The 13,950-nt window shown below is 38.9% G+C and overlaps 1 protein-coding gene across 4 annotated transcripts in view; it reads left to right on the forward strand.

Annotated features, from left to right (window-relative positions):
* DTL (denticleless E3 ubiquitin protein ligase adapter) overlaps positions 1-13,950 on the forward strand; it is a 43,809-nt gene that overhangs the window by 3,201 nt on the left and 26,658 nt on the right. For 2 of the 4 annotated variants that reach the window (XM_081489741.1, XM_081489740.1), the window contains exons 2-6: positions 2,860-2,985; positions 3,777-3,875; positions 6,745-6,810; positions 6,898-7,011; positions 12,814-12,879. In XM_081489741.1, the coding sequence (XP_081345867.1) occupies positions 2,860-2,985; positions 3,777-3,875; positions 6,745-6,810; positions 6,898-7,011; positions 12,814-12,879 (471 nt within the window). Of the gene's footprint in view, positions 1-2,859; positions 2,986-3,776; positions 3,876-6,744; positions 6,811-6,890; positions 7,012-12,813; positions 12,880-13,950 lie in introns of all 4 variants that reach the window. The other 2 variants (XM_081489739.1, XM_081489738.1) reach the window with 1 other exon arrangement.

The raw sequence follows: 13,950 nt of genomic DNA on the forward strand, positions 1-13,950 counted from the left end.
GGAGTAATGACTAAATCTGAGTTGAATTTCTTTGCCTCTTTTGTATTCCTTCAGGTTATTTCTGTGAACCTGCAGAACTAGATTTGTGTGAGATTATATCAGGCTAAGATGTCTTCTCCAAATGACATTTTTTATATCACTAAAAGTAAGAATTGAGAGTACTCTAAAATATGAGTGAGTTTCTTAATTATTTAGACAGTTCTCTAACTTCATTGTTTCCTCCTATGCTTACTATATTTGGTTCTCAATAACTGTATACTAAATGAATGTTTTATGTATTTAAAATATGTTAACCTACATAGCAAAATTGTAAAACAAAACCTTGTAGATGGTTTACTACTTTAAGACCATGGTACACATCAGGTCTCTGACCCAAGCAGAGTAAGCTTTCCCTCCACTTTGAATCTCTTCCTCTCATATATTCAGTGAACACTTACTCTCCTTTCAAAACTTGTGTTTGATTTCACCTTCTTTAAAGACTTCCAGGCCCTACCTACTACTACTATTCAGGGCTTAAAATTGCTGTAATAAACTTTAAGATACTATGACATGTTGCTGTTAACATTTTAGAATCCTAGAATTTTCAGTGCTGGAAAGGAAAGAGAGAGTATAAGAACTAATATTTACTTGTGAATATGTTAGTGGCATGAACCTGACAGGAGCAGAAGATATTAGGAAGAGGTGGGAAGAATACACAGAAGAACTAGACAAAAAAGATCTTCATGACCCAGATAATCACGATGGTGTGATCACTCACCTAGAGCCAGACATCCTGGAATGTGAAGTCAAGTGGGCCTTAGGAGGCATTGCTATGAACAAAGCTAGTGGAGGTGATGGAATTCCAGCTGAGCTATTTCAAATCCTGAAAGATGATGCTGTGAAAGTGCTGCACTCAATATGCCAGCAAATCTGGAAAACTCAGCAGTGGCCACAGGACTAGAAAAGGTCAGTTTTCATTCCAATCTCAAAGAAAGGCAATGCCAAAGAATGCTCAAACTACCGCACAATTGCACTCATCTTACACGCTAGTAAAGTAATGCTCAAAATTCTCCAAGCCAGGCTTCAACAGTACGTGAACCATGAACTTTCAGATGCTCAAACTGGATTTGGAAAAGGCAGAGGAACCAGAGATCAAATTGCCAATATCCATTGAATCATCGAAAAAGCGCAAGAGTTCCAGAAAAACATCTACTTCTGCTTTACTGACTATGCCAAAGCCTTTGACTGTGTGGATCACAACAGACTGGAAAATTCTGAAAGAGATGGGAATACCAGACCACCTGACCTGCCTCCTCAGAAATCTGTATGCAGGTCAAGAAAGAACAGTTAGAACTGGACATGGAACAGCAGGCTGGTTCCAAATCAGGAAAGCAGTACCTCAAGGCTACATATTGTCACCCTGCTTATTTAACTTATATGCAGAGTATATCATGAGAAATGCTGGACTGGATGAAGCACAAGCTGGAATCAAGATTGCCGAGAGAAATATCAATAATGTCAGATACGCAGATGACACCACCCTTGTGGCAGAAAGTGAAGAAGAACTACAGAGCCTCTTGATGAAAGTGAGAGGAGAGTGGAAAAGCTGGCTTAAAGCTCAACATTCAGAAAACTAAGATCATGGCATCTGGTCCCATCACTTCATGGCAAATACATGGGGAAACAGTGGAAATAGTGGCTGACTTTATTTTTTTGGGCTCCAAAATCACTGCAGATGGTGATTGCAGCCATGAAATTAAAAGATGCTTACTCCTTGGAAGGAAAGTTATGACCAATCTAGACAGCATATTAAAAAGCAGAGAATGCTCATCACTTTGTCAACAAAGTCCGTCTAGTCAAGGCTATGGTTTTTCCAGTAGTCATGTACGGATGTGAGAGTTGGACTATGAAGAAAGCTGAGCACCGAAGAATTGATGCTTTTGAACTGTGGTGTTGGAGACGACTCTTGAGAGTCCCTTGGACTGCAAGGAGATCCAACCAGTCCATCCTAAAGGAAATCAGTCCTGAATATTCATTGGAAGGACTGATGCTGAAGCTGAAACTCTAATACTTTGGCCACTTAATGGGAAGAACTGACTCCTTGGAAAAGACCCTGATGCTGGGAAAGATTGAAGGCAGGAGAAGAGGACGACAGAGGATGAGTTGGTTGGATAGCATCACCGACTCAATGAACATCAGTTTGAGTAAACTCCGGGAGATGGTGATGGACAGGCTTGGCGTGCTGCAGTCCATGGGGTTGCAAAGAGTCGGACACAACTGAGCAACTGAACTGATGTTAGTGTCTACAGTAGGTGCATTGATATTGTGGGTTGGCCAAAAAGTTCATTCGGATTTTTCCACACCACCTTACGAGAAACCTGAAAAACTTTTTGGCCAACCTAACACATTATTTCCTTTGACTCCGACCATCAGATTATGTGTGATGTTGCTAGTTACGTAAGTTTACAGTAATGGTTTAGAACTCTAAAAACATAGAATTTTACTTGATAAGAATGGCTGTCTTAATGGTTGTGGTAGTCTTTGTTGGTTTTTTTCATGATTGTCACCAAAGAATGGGGGAAGGGGTAACATACAAAGGCCACTGGGGTCTTGCCATCTTAAATACATTAGCAAGAGTCTTCATTTAAGATGGTAAGCCCAAAGCTGTGTCTCACCAGAAGTTGAGAGTGCTCTTTCATTTTTTCCTTAGGACCACTTAGGAAAATACCTGAAACTGTATTCCAGAGGGCCATGGATAGTGAATAGATCTATAATAAAGTATATGAAACTTTTAAAAATGCATTTTTGCCTCTGCATTTGTTAGAAGTACTGAAACGTGATGATATATTGGAATCTATAAGGAATTTTGTCTTCCTTTAGGATGGTCTTCACAGTACCCACTACAGTCCCTGCTTACTGGCTATCAGTGCAACTATAATGATGAGCATACTTCTTATGGAGAAACAGGAACCCCAGTTCCTCCTTTTGGATGCACCTTCTCTTCCGGTAAGAGAATTACTGAATAAGCGAGGCTTGGTCAGAAATGATCTAGTTCACTCTTTAGAAGGAAAATATCCTAGGCTGTCTCTCATAACAAAAAGTAAATTCGATGATCGAGTTTTTCTAGTATCTCCTCTCCTCATTTATAAAATATACTTTTCTTACTCTCTGTGCATAATTATGTATTTTTGCTAAAGCATAAGATTCATATAGCACCATTTTTAGTTTGTTTTTATCTGATATTGGGAAAGGGTTACAAAGGTTCAGCCATTATGTTGATCTCATTGAATCTATCTCTTCTGCAGTGCGTTGGGGAACATATTCACAGAAGTAGAAGTACTTGTTCCTGCTGTTAAAAGTTTGAGAGAGGAGAAGTAAAAAGTGGAGGAAAAGGGATATTAATTTAATAGGGTCAGCCTGCTGGAGGTCTATGTCATATGCTCCCCCTCCTTTTTTTTTTTGCCATTGGCCAGTACCACTTTTGTTTTGTTCAGGTATCACTCTTGATTCAGCTCCCCTTTAAATAAGAGATTATCTGAAGATTAGTGTTTTTTAGTCACTTACTAAATTAGATATTATGGCAAATTTTAAGCCATCTTTAACTCAGAAAAACCTCTACCATACCAGATGCTATATGGGTAGAATTGTCTTGCCTCTTTCCAAACAGGAAACTCAACATTCTTTTACCTTGTAGTTTTCAATTAATCTATATTATGTTGTTTATATATATATATAGCTTTAAACTCAGCTTTAACATTTTTTCTTACTCTTTATTTTATTCTTTATTTCTTATGTAGCTCCCAATATGGAGCATATATTAGCAGTTGCCAATGAAGAAGGCTTTGTTAGGTTATATAACACAGAATCACAAACCAGTAGAAAGAAGTGCATCAAAGGTAAGTCAAGATCTAAAATATTTGTTTTAATATTTTTAATTTATAAAGCCTCAAGGAAATTAGGCTTCCCGCATAGCTTAGTCGGTAAAGAATTTGCCTGAAATGCAGGAGACCTGGGTTTGATTCCTGGGTTAGGAAGATCCCCTGGAGAAGGAAATGGCAACCCACTCCAATATTCTTGCCTGGAGAATCCCATGGACAGAGGAGCCTGGTGGGCTACAGTTCAAGGGGTCGCAAGAGTTGGACACAACTTAGCGACTAAACCACCACCACAAGGAAATTACTATTTGAATAAATTCTCAGTGATACTCACTTCTGATTAAGTTTGTTTAGGGACCAGACTGAAAGTAAATGGTGGACTGCCTTTCTTTCAATTACTGTTAACTGCAGCAAAATCTTTACTGAGAGTTAAGAAAAGTACGTTTTAAGGTTAAAAACAATTTTTCTTTTAAAAAGTTAAATTGTTTTATACTTAATGTGGGGAAGCATTGCTTTAAAATATTTATATTGAACAAGCATCTTTTATGCATAAGGCAAGGTTCTGCTGACCTTAAAGAGGTGCTAACTTGGGAAAGACTAGAGATCTCTTCAAGAAAATTGGAGATATCAAGAGAACATCTCATGTAAGGATGGACTTGATAAAGGACAGACATGGTAAGGACCTAACAGAAGCAGAAGAGATTAAGAAGGGGTGGCAAGAATGCACAGAACTATACAAAAATGTCTAAATAACCCAGATAATCACAGTTGTGTGGTCACTCACCTGGAGCTGGACATCCTGGAGTGTGAAGTCAAGTGGACCTTAGGAAGCATTACTATGAATAAAGCTAGTGAGGTGACAGAATTCCAGCTGAGCTATTTCAAATCCTAAAGATAATGCTGTTAAAGTGCTACACTCAGTGTGTCAGCAAATTTGGAAAACTCAGCAGTGGCCACGGGACTGGAAAAGGTCACCTTCCATTCCAATCCCTAAGAAGGTCAATGCTAAAGAATGTTCAGATTACCATACAGCTGTGCTCATTTCACATGCTAGCAAGGTTATGCTCAAAATCCTTTCAGGTAGGCTTCAGCAGTTCATGAACTGAAAACTTCCAGAGGTACTATCTGTGTTCAGAAAAGTCAGAGGAACCAGAGATCAAACTGCCAACATTGGTTGGATCATGGAAAAAGCAAAGAAGTTCAGTAAAACATCTACTTCTGCTTCATTGACTATGTTTTGACTTGTGGATCACAACAAACTGGAAAATTCTAAGAGATAGGAGTACTGGACCACTTACCAGACCAGGAGGTAAGACCTGACTGGTTCAAAATTGGGGCAGGAATATGACAAGGCTGTTTATTGTTACCCTGCTTATTTTACTTATATGTGGAGTACATCAAAGTGAAATGCCATACTAGATAAATCACAAGCTGGAATCAAGATTGCCAGGAGAATAGCAACAACCTCAGAGATGCAGATGATACCACTCTGAGGGCAGAAAGTGAAGAGGAACTAAAGAGCCTCTTGATAAGGGTGAAAGAGGAGAGTGACAAAGCTGGCTTAAAACTCAACATTCTAAAAACTAAGATCATGGCATCCAATCCTACCACTTCATGAGAAAAAGTGGAAGGACTGATAGATTTTCTTTCCTTGGATTCCAGAATCACTGCAGACAGTGACTGCAGCCATGAAATTAAAAGATGCTTGTTCCTTGGAAGGAAAGCTGTGACCAACCTAGACAGCATATTAAAAAGGAGAGACATCACTTTGCCGACAAAGGTCCATATAATCAAAGCTATGGTTTTTCCAGTAGTAATGTATGGATATGAGAGTTGGATCATAAAGAAAGCTGAGCCAAAGAACTGATGCGTTCATATTGTGGTGTTGGAGAAGACTCTTGAGAGTCCTTTGGACTGCAAGGAGAGGAAACCAGTCAATCCTAAAGGAAGTCAACCCTGAATATTCATTGGAAGGACTGTTGCTGAAACTGAAACTTCAATCCTTTGGCTGCCTGATGCGAAGAGCCAACTCGTTGGAAAAGCCCCTGATGCTAGGAAAGATTGAGGGCAAGAGGAGAAGAGGGTGGCAGAGGATGAAATGGTTAGATAGCATCACTGACTGAATGGACATGAATTTGAGCATGGGAACTCTGGGCAATAGTGGAAAACAGAGGAGCCTGGTGTGCTACAGTTCGTGGGGTCGCAGAGTCAGACATGACTTAGTAACCGAACAACAACAACAACAAAGTCAGGTGTTGAAAAACAACTCAAAAAAGAAAAAAGGCTTTAGATGATGTAGATGAAATACAAAGAAAACACCGCAGGGGTCACAGAAAGCTCTCCTCTAGTAAAGAAGGTGAGGGAAATCTTTCATGAAGGATGGGACATTTAAGATGGACTGTGGTATTTTAGACCAGTGGAGGTGGAATTGGACACTCCAGGTAGAGGGAAAAGCATTCTCAAAGGCCTCAAGATAGGAAAGCGTCGGAAAAGTAATGTGGATAGAGGGAGTGATCCAGTTTGATTGAAATAAGGTACATAGAGAACAGTGAGAGATACGGCCAGTGTGAGCAGAACTTTGAATGTCAAACTAAAGTACTTTAGACTCCTTTTGAAGAGCATGATGAAGATTTTTTTACAGTGTTTCAAAAATACTGTTTTAGAGAATATATCCCCTCATTGAAAGCAATTTGATATCAAATGGTAGTTTTATGAGGTAGTGAAGGGAATGCATAAAATGTGTGAATCCACAAATTCTCTTTTGCCCATGGACCATACTGTACTGACCACTGATCTTTTTACTACAGTTTTCAAGCCATTTAAATTGTTGTTGGTATGGCTACCACAGAACATAGTTAAACATTTCACATTCAACATTTTCTTCGTTTAGAGTGGATGGCTCACTGGAATGCTGTCTTTGACCTGGCCTGGGTCCCTGGTGAATTTAAGCTTGTAAGTGACTTTCATTTTGGGGGAATCTGGGTAAACACTGGTAAAGGGTTGTTTTATTAAACCACGATACCTTATTTTTGAAAGGTTACAGCAGCAGGTGATCAGACAGCCAAATTTTGGGATGTAAATGCTGGTGAGCTGATTGGAACTTGCAAAGGTCATCAGTGTAGCCTCAAGTCAGTTGCTTTTTCTAAGTTTGAGAAAGGTAAGTATGTGTTGATCCTCTTTCATGTCCTAACCTCTTTCATGGTGAAGTAATAAGCTGCAGTTGTTTGTACTTGTCAGATTTGCACCTTTCCCTACGTAGATGATGGAGATTCTTAAGATGACCTGGAAACCTCAATGAAATCAAGTTGGATTTTAGTCCTATTCTAATGGATATTGCCTCTAACTTGTCCCTGAAAGTCAAGCATCTTCAGATAATTTTTTTCTATAATCTTACAGATGAGATAAAAATTCACAAATAGCCATGATACCTCTGTTTTCAGCTATTACTCAAAATTAATCTTTCTACATTTATTTAATTATTATAATGGGGAAGGAAGGTTTAAGGAGGGCTGTAATACAAAATAGTACTATAGTAGCTAGGGAAAAACTCAGCAGGGGTGTCTGAATTAGCTCTTAATTTCTGTTTTTTTTTGTTTTTCCCCCTTCCATTTGTTTCTCACTAAATGAGAGTGAGACAACAAACATTCACCTCAAAGAAGTGGCTGATCCATCTGACTTTAGTCTCATGATAATAAAAATCAACATTATAGTCTTCTTTATCATATTTTTTAAAGGAATATTTTCCTTTATTCACCTGAGTACTCAGGAGTTCTAAACTGAGTTGTGGAACTGGTTTGAACTTTAAAAAAAAAATCAGTTGGTTGCTATTGAGACTGGAACCATGAAGAAGAAATACATGACATAGTTTTTATATCTGCATAACTTTTCCTTAGCACATCTATTTTGTAAAGTTAGATATGCTTGTGTTCTAGTTTACTACACTTGTGTCAGTTCATTCTGAGTTTATGACAATAATTTAAGGTCATGAAAATGTATTAATTCTTAAGGTAAATTTGTTTCGGTTCAGTTCAGTCGCTCAGTCGTGTCCGACTCTTTGCGACCCCGTGAACTGCAGCACGCCAGGCCTCCCTGTCCATCACCAACTCCTGGAGTTTACCCAAACTCATGTCCATTGAGTCGGTGATGCCATCTAACCATCTCATCCTCTGTCGTCCCCTTCTCCTGCCTTCAATCTTTCCCAACATTAGGGTCTTTTCCAATGAGTCAGCTCTTCGCATCAAGTGGCCAAAATATTGGAGTTTCAACTTCCAACATCAGTCCTTCCAATGAACACCCAAGACTGATTTCCTTTAGGAGGGTCTGGTTTGATCTCCTTGCAGTCCAAAGGACTCTCAAGAGTCTTCTCCAACACCACAGTTCAAAAGCATCCATTCTTTGGTGCTCAGCTTTCTTTATAGTCCAACTCTCACATCCATACATGACTACTGGAAAAACCATAGCCTTGACTAGACGGACCTTTGTTGACAAAGTAATGTCTCTGCTTTTTAATATGCTGTCTAGATTGGTCATAACTTTCCTTCCAAGGAGTAAGCATCTTTTAATTTCATGGCTGCAGTCACCATCTGCAGTGATTTTGGAGCCCCCAAAAATAAAGTCAGCCACTATTTCCACTGTTTCCCCATGTATTTGCCATGACGTGATGGGACCAGATGCCATGATCTTAGTTACAAACAAATAGAGAAGGAAAACACCATTATCATTCAGTCCTTTTGCTTAATTTTGAAAACTGTGCATTGAATCTATGCCAGTGAGGTCTAGTAGAGAAAGCACAAACTTTATCTTGGCTCCCAGTAGTCCACAGGGACCCTAGTATGAATTAGTCTAGTGGGACACTGCCCCCAGGGCCATCTAGTTTGATTGCTAAAACACAGATTTTAACCCCTTCTCCTTCAGCCAAGTGTTCTTGTGCAGGGCATACTTTTACCACCATACATAGAAGACCCCATGTTTTATTCTGATTTCTGCCTCTAAATTCCTAGGCAGTCATTTTTATCTCCCTGAAGGTTCATTTAGTGAGATAAATATCCTGTTTAACTCACAAAACCATTTTTGTTGTAGTTCAGTCACTAAGTCATGTCTGACTCTTTGCGACCCCATGGACTGCAGTATACCAAGCTTCCTTGTCCTTCACTATCTTCCGGAGTTTGCTCAAACTTGTGTGCATTGAGTCAGTGATGCCGTCCAACCATCTCATCCCCTGTCACCCCCTTCTCTTGCCCTCAATCTTTCCCAGCATCAGGGTTTTTTCCAATGAGTTGGCTCTTCACATCAGGTGGCCAAAGTATTACTTTCAGCATCGGTCCTTCCACTGAATATTCAAGGTTGATTTCCTTTAGAACTGAATGGTTTGATCTCCCCATGAGCATAATGAGGTGTGGTGTACGTGCACAAAACAATAGCAGCAAATGAAAAAAGCAAAACTGAGGAGCATATAAATGCTTGGTGGTTTTCTTGGTTTTTGAGGGATTGTAGTCAACATGGTAGAAAAGATCATGATCAAGTTCTTTCAACCCTACATGAGCAGGATACAAATAACCCTGTTAGGACATAGTTATATTAATACTAGTGTAATTTGCCTTCCCTAAATATCTACCACCTTAAAACCCAGAAAATGTTTTCATTTCTAATTGTCAGTTCCTCCCGGATGTGTTTTTTGTGTGGTCCAAGGGGGGCTAAAACTACTAGTGGATAATTAAAAGTAATTATAAATATATTTCTATTTCCCCTCCTACGTTACCTTTGAATTTGTACCTTCTTTCTCATTCTTCATTCTACAATTTAAGACCAGTCTTTCTTCCTAGGGTTCTGGGTCTCAACACCTGGAAGGGTTTTTGGTTTGTTTTTTTTATTGAAGTTTACAATGTTGTGTTAATTTCTGCTGTATAGCAATGTGACTCAGTTACACACATTAGGGAGCTTTTTTAAAATACCAATTAAGTGTGAATCTCTTGGAGGTGGGCCAGGCATCTATTTTGTTAAAATTTCTCAAGGGATTCCAGCATGCTGCTAATGTTGAGAAGCATTCTTGATTCTCCCCCAAGACCTTATGCCATCACTTATGTCTCCACAGTTTTCCCTTTCTTGACTCTTCATAGGAAAAATGCAAGCATATCTGTAGCCTGTCCCTAAAAGAATATCTTAACCTGATATTCTCCTTTATCTATCACCCTTTCTTATTTCCTTGTCTCGTCTAAGTTTCTTAAGAGTAATCAAAATCAGGTTAAATGTCCTCGTCTCAGTTCAGTTTGGTTCTGTTTTCCATTCCCAGCTCTGTTCCTGAAATCAGCCTGCTTTCTACTTGGTCAGTATTTGGTACTTTTGGCCTTTTATTTTAAACCTCATGAAAATTTTTTTCTTCCTTGGAATCTGTGATATCACTTCCTCTGGTTCTCAGTATTTCTATGTATCCCATCATAATTGTTTTTGTGAACTCTTGCTTCTTTACCTAACTTAAGTGTTGGCATGGCCCAAGATTGGGTATTTGCCCATGTTTTCCTTTCAGTCTGTACCTTCTCCCTGGAGAGTCTCATCTATTCCAATTTTGTTTTCTGCTTTACTTACATTGAACCAGATTATATTTCCAACTTTCACTTTTCTGCTAGGACTTCAAGTTCAGCATATCTGAAACTGAACTCATGATTTACCCCAATCTGGAAAGTTTTCTGCCATTGTTTTTTGAAATATTTTTTCTGCCCTGTTTTCTCTCCTAGAGCTCCACAATTACTCATGTACTAGACTTTTTGAAATTGTCCCATGAATCCTTGAAGCTTTATTCATCTTTTTCAATTTTCTTCGATATAATTAACACACCATAAAATTCACCCATTTAATGTGTATGTTTCAGTGATTTTCAATTTTTTTATAGAGTTCAGTCATCACCACAGTCCAAGTTTAGAACAGTTTCATCAGCCCAAAAAGAAAACAACCATTAACAGTACTTTCCATCTTCCCCAGCTTTAGACAGCCTCCTTTGTTTCTGTCTCTACTTTCTTTCTGTCTCTATAGACTTGCCTATTATGCCTTCATGTAAATGGAACCATACAATACGTTGTTGGCTTCTTTCACTTAGCATAATGTTCAATCTTAGTTTTCTCTCTTCCTCAGATGGAATGATTTCTGTTGATTTGTCTTCAAGTTCATAGACTTTTTCCTCTGTTCCCTCCATTCTGCTCTTAGCCCTATCTAGTGAATTTTATCATTTCAGAAGTTGTGGGTGGTGATTCTAAAATCTCCGTTTGTTTTTGGTAAGTTCTGTTTGTTTCTCTGCTGAGATTTCTCATCTTTTTCATTGATTGTCTCTTTATTTCACTTGACATAGTTATATCTATTTTACAACCAGACCTGATAAATCAATATCTGGGTTGTTTTGAGGTTGACCTCTGTTGATTTCTTTTCTCTTGAGAGTGACTCATTTTCTGGCTCTTTATATGGCAGATAATTTAAAATTGTACCCTGGGCATTGGGAATGGTATGTTGGACTCTGGATTCTGTTATGTTGCACAGAAAAGAGTTGGTGTTTGCAAACTGCATGGTCAAACCTGTAGGAAAGCAGTCAGTTCAGAAGATCAGATCTCAGTTCAGTTCTTACTGCTCATACATACACAGTTCAGGAGTCAGCCAGAGACTTGCACCAAGTATAAAAGCAGTATTGGGGTTTCCCATTCTCTGCCCTCTCCAGCGTTCCCTGCTGCTTCTTACAGCTCCTGTGGCCCCACTCTCCTTTTCCTAATTCCTCTAGCTCGAAAGGTGGTCTTTCTGTTGGCACTTTAGCTGCCTGGTCCTGATGGTACAACTCTGGCTGCCCTCAAAGTAAAACCACAAAAAACCAGTAACTTAGCCTAGGCCAGTCACTTGCTTCAGCAGTTGACTTCCTTCCAAAAATTGCATTTTTTTTGTTCAGTGTAGGGCCCTCAAGTAGTTGTTTTTGTATTTTGACCTGAGCACTTACCAAATTAATCCGTCTACATTAGCTGCAAATTAATGCAGGTGGATTAACTTGGTTAGTGCTCACTCATACAGGAAGCATAATTTTTTTGGTTTAATTTTAAAGAGGAAAGCATGACAGGTAAATTGGAGTTCCTCCTGTGTTCCCTTCTGCCATCCCCAGAGGCAACTCCTTTCACAAATTTTCTATTGATCTAGTTTATAACTTTATACTGAGAATACAGCTTGGAAATTTAGAGTATGGGCTGCAGATACATACTGCCAAAAATAATCTTTGCAAGTTACTTATCCTCCCTATGCCTTAATTTGCTAATCTGTAAAATGGGAGTAATAATTCTCAGCTAATTGGATTGATAACGAGGACTGAGATGTTGTTTAAAAAAGATCATCTATAAAAAAGGATAATGTCTAGAACTTAGTAAGGACTCAGTATATTTTGGTTATTGCTTATTTATCATTATTCTTACTACAACTTTAGTATATAATACAGTGTTTTGTGTGGTTTTAGGAAAACTTGCAGAGGTTTATTCTATCAAGTTTTTGCTCAATGTAAGCATTTTGAGTTCTAATACTTTCCCTTTACAGCTTTGTTTTCTAGTCTCCAATACCAATTACAGTACCTAGCATATAATAGAGGAGAAGGCAATGGCACCCCACTCCAGTACTCTTGCCTGGAAAATCCTATGGACAGAGGAGCCTGGTAGGCTGCAGTCCGTGGGGTCACTAAGAGTCGGACACGACTGAAGCTTTTCACTTTCATGCATCGGAGAAGGAAACGGCAACCCACTCCAGTGTTCTTGCCTGGAGAATCCCAGGGACAGAGGAGCCTGGTGGGCTGCTGTCTATGGGGTCTCACAGAGTCGGACACAACTGAAGCGACTTAGCAGCAGCAGCAGCATGTAATAGATACCCTTGGACCTTATTAATAAATTGAAATATATGTGTCATTGACTGGTTTTGTTAACTTCTTGATAAACTATTTATGTGTCTACAGCTGTCTTCTGTACAGGGGGTAGAGATGGCAACATTATGGTCTGGGACACCAGGTGCAACAAAAAAGGTAATCTAGTTCCGTTTTAATTTTGACAAATGTGGTATTGCTCCATAATAATTTTGAATGAAAGAATCGATTTCACCTGTTTACCACCAGGGGGCACAGGTTCATAATCCCTAATTCTCTGGTTCTCAGGTTCTTAGTGATTTCTTCAAGTATTACCCTCCATATTTACCTAATGAACTATAATGCCATTTATCTAAATTATTAATGGAATTGAAATTATTAGTACATGATCTTTCATTTTAATTTTAAAAATTTGAGGACTTAAAAGAATTGGATTAAATTAAATTTAATTATACTCACATTGCCCCCTGATGCCATTAAGCAGAAAGCAGTGATCATATCAGAAAGAAATGGCAACCCACTCCAGTATTTTGTCAGGGAAATCCCATGGACAGAGAAGCCTGGTGGGCTAGAGTACATGGAGTCACAAAAGAGTCAGATATGACTTAGCAACTGAACGACAACAAATGATTGTCTCCCTGCTTATGTCATTTTTTTGAAAATTATTTGTAATAGACTGTTTTTTAGAGCAGCTTTAGATACACAGCAAAATTTAGCAGAATGCAGAGTCCTCTGTACGGATATACCCACTGTCCTCACAGTCTCTCCCACTGTCAACATCCTGCACCAGAGTTGGACATTTGTTACAACTGGCAAACCCACACTGATACACCATTATCACCCAGGGTCCATCTGTACTTACTTAATATTATGGTTTACTGTTGGTATTATACATGCTCTTGGTTTTGACAAATGTATAACTGGCATGTGTCTGCCATTACAGTATCGTACTGAGTAGTTTCTCTTCCCTAAAAATCCTCTGTGCTCCACTAGTCATCATACCCTCCCTCCTAAACCCTGGCTGTCACTAATCTTTTACACTATCTCCATGGTGTTCCCTTTATCGGAATGTCATGTAATTGGAACCCTAGAGTATATATAGCCTTGTCAGATTGCCTTCTCTCACCTAGTAATACGTATTTAAGGTCTGTTCATGACTTGGTAGCTCATTTTCTTCTTTTTAGTATGGAATAATATATCATTGTCTACTTATACCACACTTTTATTCAT

The sequence above is a fragment of the Giraffa tippelskirchi genome, chromosome 5 (genome assembly GCF_054371585.1).
Source record: "Giraffa tippelskirchi isolate mGirTip1 chromosome 5, T2T-mGirTip1v1.2.pri, whole genome shotgun sequence".
Classification (NCBI taxonomy): Eukaryota; Metazoa; Chordata; class Mammalia; order Artiodactyla; family Giraffidae; genus Giraffa; species Giraffa tippelskirchi.